This window comes from Papaver somniferum, chromosome 3, assembly GCF_003573695.1.
Source record: "Papaver somniferum cultivar HN1 chromosome 3, ASM357369v1, whole genome shotgun sequence".
Lineage (NCBI taxonomy): Eukaryota > Viridiplantae > Streptophyta > Magnoliopsida > Ranunculales > Papaveraceae > Papaver > Papaver somniferum.
The window spans coordinates 40,881,408-40,887,407 of NC_039360.1; the positions used below are offsets into that span (position 1 = coordinate 40,881,408).

General features: G+C 35.9%; 1 protein-coding gene across 1 annotated transcript; it reads left to right on the forward strand.

Annotated features, from left to right (window-relative positions):
• The first annotated feature begins 4,145 nt into the window (after nt 1–4,145).
• LOC113359341 lies at nt 4,146–5,604 on the forward strand. Its single transcript, XM_026602993.1, has 2 exons — nt 4,146–4,972; nt 5,166–5,604. Exons 1-2 carry the CDS (start codon nt 4,146–4,148, stop codon nt 5,602–5,604), a joined length of 1,266 nt encoding a protein of 421 aa, XP_026458778.1.
• Nucleotides 5,605–6,000: the final 396 nt, after the last annotated feature.

Below are 6,000 nucleotides of genomic sequence, written 5' to 3' on the forward strand. Positions count from 1 at the left end.
AGGAATTAGAACTTATTATTAACATTAGATTAGATAGATGTTTTACTTCCGCGGATTCAAAGGGTACTATACCAACTAGAGATGAGCAATTAGAAATTGAATATACTCTTGTGTTGTATAGATATACAGGAAAAGCCGAAAAGACAAGAAAATGGCATTTAGTTCCCTTTACTAATAATGCTAGTCCAGACTACAGATGCACTCCAACCAGAAATTAAATTACCCTCAACCATATCAGCATCACTCCCATTTCTTTCTGTCTGCCTCTAAACCATAAATATCAGCAATTTCTTTCTTGTTGCTCTACAAGCACAGATCAGTGAGTTGAATAAAACAGTAACAATTCAAGACAATTTTAGATACTGTCGGGATGTTTTCTAAACAGTGACAAACCCAACAAACAATGATCTTAACCCATTGCATTGCGTCATCTAAACTATCGCATGACAAGTTCAGCATTCAAGGAAACTGTTCCTCCAGCAATACGAATCCAAAAACAGATCATAACAATATTAACAAAAAGAGAGCAGATGTCTTTGTTCGATATAGGAAGTGGAGAAGAACATATAATATTAGCAGACTACAAAGATCGGTGCAGAACAGAGGCAATACTAATACCAAAACTAATAAAACCTCCAACAAATTCGTCATCATAGCTATCGCCATCTAAGGCACAAGCCACCAGGTATAGCAGCTAGGGATCTTATTATAGATAGGTGTATGGCACCGAAAAGGAAATCACATTGGCCAAATGGGAAACACAATTGTCAACCAAACAAATTTCTGGCTCTTGTTATATGATTCATACACACTGTAGAATGTAACTTAAACATAAATCTCCATCTGCTTCTCAATCCTATCCCCATCATTCAATAAAACTAACAGTCTAACACCACAACCTGGAACACACAAGCACCAATCACTCTCCTTCTGCGCATTACACAGCTCCTTTACATTACTACCTAATTGAACCGACTCCCGATAGAAACTAAATTATTCCAAAATTGAGCGAGTCCTACAAGATTTAACTTACTTAAGTGGTTGAAGCTATCTAGAAGTCACATTTCACAAGCATATATACAGTAATATGAAAATCATGATGATAGAAGTAAACATAGTCCAGTCACATTTCAAAAGCATATATACTGGACTCCAGTGTCAACTGTCTATTTGCAAAAAATTATCACCATCCAAGGTTGGATGTTTTATCATTGACTAAACATAACAATAAGATAATGTATTGAACTAAACGAGACAAGCAATTCAGTGGAATTGGACTATGTAAAAGAACCGATATCAATGAGCCGAAAGGATATGTGATTTTAGACCCATTAGGGGGAATTATGAATAGGATTAGTAGTGATTCTATTCCATTCCCTCATAGAGCAGGAAACATCTTTGCAATTCAGTACTTGGTTGCATGGAATTCAACAGGTGATAGTAATGACAATGTCAAGGGATAAAATCTGGTCGATTTATAATGCGTAAATACGAAAAACGTTAATAGTGATGTTATTTATACCTAACAAGAATGATTGAGATAACAGAATTTCAAAAGAGGGTTAATTCCTTTTCTGAAATCAACGAAACAACAAAACAAATCTCTCCTTTTCTCACTCACCTAGCAAAGGGCTTAAATGTACTCACTCACCTGACCTGATGATAATGTTCAATAAAATCAACGATTCTTATGTAAGACATGTAGCTACTCTCACATTTAAACCCAAAAGAAACAAATTCAGAGAAAGAAAGAAACTAAAGAAAAGACGAGACACAACAACTTAATACTACTACTGCTGTGAGCAGAAGCTAAAGCTAAATTAGCTAATACTGAGTAGGAAAAAAGCATGTCTCCATCTATCTATTTTCATCAGTACAGTCCATAGACTCTAGACAGAAAGTTAGTGGGATTCATTTCATGATATGGAGTGCCACTTGTCATCGTCTTGAACAGTAAAGGAGTAAAGCTTTGAAGAAGATGGATGATACGCACGATTGTGATGGAGTGAAGAGTACAAGTATTGGTTACGACTTAGACCCATACAAATGAAAAGATCATTAACCCTTCAGAAAACCAAATGCAACCGCACATTCAAGAACACCATTTCCTAAATGCTTTAACATTTTACAACGTTCGAATCAAACTCTACTCAATATATTCATTTTCTAGCTGTTAAGCAACCAATCAGTAACAGTAAACTTAAATTGGGAGCAACACCCGTTGTTGGTCGATAAATCGTTCAAGTTAGGCATCTCTCCTAGTATTATGTGTCACCGTACTATGGACGAGTTAGTCCAAAATTGTGACGGATCCCGATTTTTCTGTATTTCCAATATCCCGTAACTACCCTTGAGACCATTCCATACATAAAACGAGGATTTGAAATCGAAAATTTCAGATCTCAAACATGAGTTCAAAACTGGGAGCCGGACAGAGAAGAAATTCGTAGGCGATTTAACAGTTTCAGAGAGAAATTTGGTTGCGATTCAACTTCAGATTACTGGTAAAGTGTAGTTGCGGGATTTTTTTTGGACTAGAGATTTGAATTCACGTCAGATTTCAGAGATAGATGATCCAGAATTCAACTTTACAAGTAACAGCGATTTAACAGTTTCATAGAGGTTATGTTGGATTTCACGAATTCCTGATATTTAACGGAATTCAAATTCAGGTTAGTTCTGTTTTTGCTTCATCGTTGAATCTCTTTTCTGATATTTAGTTTGTTTTTCTTTTATTTTATCAGTTGATGATATGAATTCAATCTGTTACATCTTATTGTTTGTATGTTATTGATTTGATTTTTGGTGTATTTTAGCTTTTGATTTTCGGGGAATGATTTTGATTACTGTTTTTTGGTGTTTGGTGTTATGATGCATGATATGAAATCGAACTGATATTAGATCATATGCTTTTGGTTTATTCAATTATGTGTTCTAGTAAGATTCTGAAGCTTTTGTTATATCTTCGACTAATCGATGGAATAGTTTTGATTTGAAGTTTACTGTTATTTGATTTTTTTCCATCGAATAAATGTGTACTTTCCTGTACACTCTTCAAGTTTTAGGTTATGCGAATCTGAAACTATTATTATATATTTTGTTATATGCAGGTGTATCAAATATGTCTGAGAAGTTTGTTCATGTTGTTTTGAATCGTGGTGAACATTCTTCTGCGTTTCGTGTTAATACTTTAATCACCGTTGATGAATTGAAGCATTTTACCTGTAAGCAGTGGAGGTCTTTGTCCCCTTTGAGTATACGTTTTTCCTATATGGATACTAATCAAGTAGTTTTTATACAAGGTGATATACAACTTCAAGGTTTAGTTTCTCTTCTTATTCAAATGAACAATGAAGATTTCTATTTGAATGTTGATGTGATTCCGAAGCATACTGGTTGTAGCACTAGTTCAAGGTCTTTGTCTCGTTCTAATTATGGTTGTAGCAGTAGTTCTGGTGCTAGTACTTCAAACTCTTGTGTAAGTGAAATTCCTAAGCTTGTAAGGGTGGTCGATCATGACGCGGACAAGGCCAAGCCTCTCATTATCGATGAATGGCGTTATGTTTTTGACAATATTGGTAGAGAATTTGTGGGTGGTGTTAAAGCTGTAAGGATTGTTGTTGATCAATACAAGATGTGTACTGGTTACAAGATTCTTATTCTTAAAAACGACAAGACTCGTTTTACTGCAAAGTGCGAAGAAGATGGTTGTGGTTGGAGGATTCACTTTGGGCCTGTGAATGGTGACATTTCTCGGTTTGTGCTGAAAGATTCTAACGTTATTCACAGGTTAGTGGTGTTCACTTGTTTTTTTGATCCATGTTATTGATTTTTAGGTTTTAATATGTAGACTTGTTTTAGGTGTACATTGTGGTGCACATTACTTATTGTAGGCTTTTTGGGTGGCACTTGTGGTGTAAAATTCATATTCTTGCTTGGTATGTGCTTTCTTTTTGCATGTGTGTTGTTGTTTTTGAGATTTTATTAAGTGTACAATGTGGTGCACATTACTTATTCCAGATTTTTTTTTTTGTAGTTGTGGTGTTGGTTTGAGGTTGAAGAGTCCTGTGGTGAAAACCAAGTTAGTTAAGCATTTGATCGCTGATAGTATACAGGGTGATCCCACTTTAAAACCCAAATAAATCATGTCACTCTTTAAGAAGACTTATGGGTCCAATATTAAGTATCACCATGCCCGTAGAGGGAAAGAAGCTGTATTTGAAGATCAATATGGTGACGACGAGAAGTCGTATAGCGATTTAAATTGGTATGTGAAAGCCATTGAGCTAACTAATCCTGATAGCTTTGTGAAACTTGAAGTTGATGAAGAAACTGGAATATTTAAGCGGATTTTCATCTGTTTCGGTGCTTGCAAGCATAGCCATAGGTATCTCAGGCCCATGATTTACTTGGACGCTACTTTCCTCATTGGTAGATTCAGGGGTACTTTGATGGCTGCATCATGTGTCAATGGAAATGATGGTTTTTACCCATATCCCTTTGCTATTGTTTTATCTGAAAACAAAGACAATTGGTTTTGGTTTCTGGATAATCTTCAACAAGTGGTCGATGATCGTCCGGTTGTTTTCCTTAGTGATCGTCACGAAGGACTTCTGCAGGGCATTCCAAGAGCATTTCCTAGTTCATATCACAGCTATTGCTTTTACCACATAAAGTGCAATCTCCCTATTGGAAAAGGTGATGCGAATTACAATGTCGTTATTGATTTGTTTTACAAATCTGCTTACTCTTACACGGCAGCGAACTTTGAAGAAGCTTTGCGGGGCATGCATGCAATTGGTTGTGGACATGTTGGTAATTATCTCAGGACCATTCCAAAGGAGAAATGGGCAAATGCATTTTTCCTTGTATGCAGATATGCTGCTCACTCTTCATATATTGCCGAGTCATTCAATAACTGGTTTCTTGAGTTCAAAAAGCTGCCTGCTTTTGCTCTTCTCGATGCGATACGGTGAGTTTTATGTTTAGTGTTTCATTCATTTATTTTTTATTGTCGCACACATGGATTTGCTTGATGTGTACATACTTGTACACATGTTATATCTGTGATTCTGTAACTGTGTGTACATTGTTGTACACATGTTTTATTTGTATTTATTCTATATCATGTTTTGATTTTATGTTTTGTGTTTTTATTATCTTAGTTTGAAGGTTATGCAGATGAATTCTAAGAGAAGGGTAGAAGGTCTTGAAAATTTTAACACTAGGCTCACTCCCGTATACGAGGATTTACTAAACGAGAACATCAACATTGGTCGTACTTGGACTGTTGTTGAGTCTATGGAAAGATTGTATGAAGTCAGGTCTCCCCGCACTCATTCTGTAGATCTGTTGGAGAGAACTTGTACGTGTCACAGGTGGCAAGTAAATGGTTTTCCCTGCGCACATGCTTGTTCTTCCATTAAATCTACAAGGGAGGACATCTATTCATTTGTTGAGCCATACTTCACCAATGAATGGTACAACAGGACATACCAAGAGATCATCTTGCCAATCCCCAATTATGACAAGCCGCAGTCTTATGATCCAAGTGATAGGATTATTGTTCCTATTCCTGTGCCTCCACCCGGTAGACGAAGATAAAAGCGTTTCAAGAAGGCTTGGGAGAATCAAAAGAGGCCTATGATGTGCATAAAGTGCTTCACTCTTGGTCACCACAACAGAGCTACCTTCCCCATGCCTTGATGCTTTTTATTATGTTTGATTTGTTTGAAAGATTCTATGTTTTTTGGTTTTTACTTTTGGTAATGTCTTTTCATTTTTCTATTCATGGATAATTAGTGTCAGGATCTGTGTACCATTATGTACACCTTCCTGTGCACTTCACTTTTCTTACCTATCTTTTTACATGTGTAGCATTATGTACACCTTGTTGTACAATGGATGCTACTAGTTTATTTTGTTTAGTAATATTCATTTTTTTTAGTTCTAATGCAGTAATTAGTTTTTATTTTTGTTGTTTAATGATTGATACTAGGC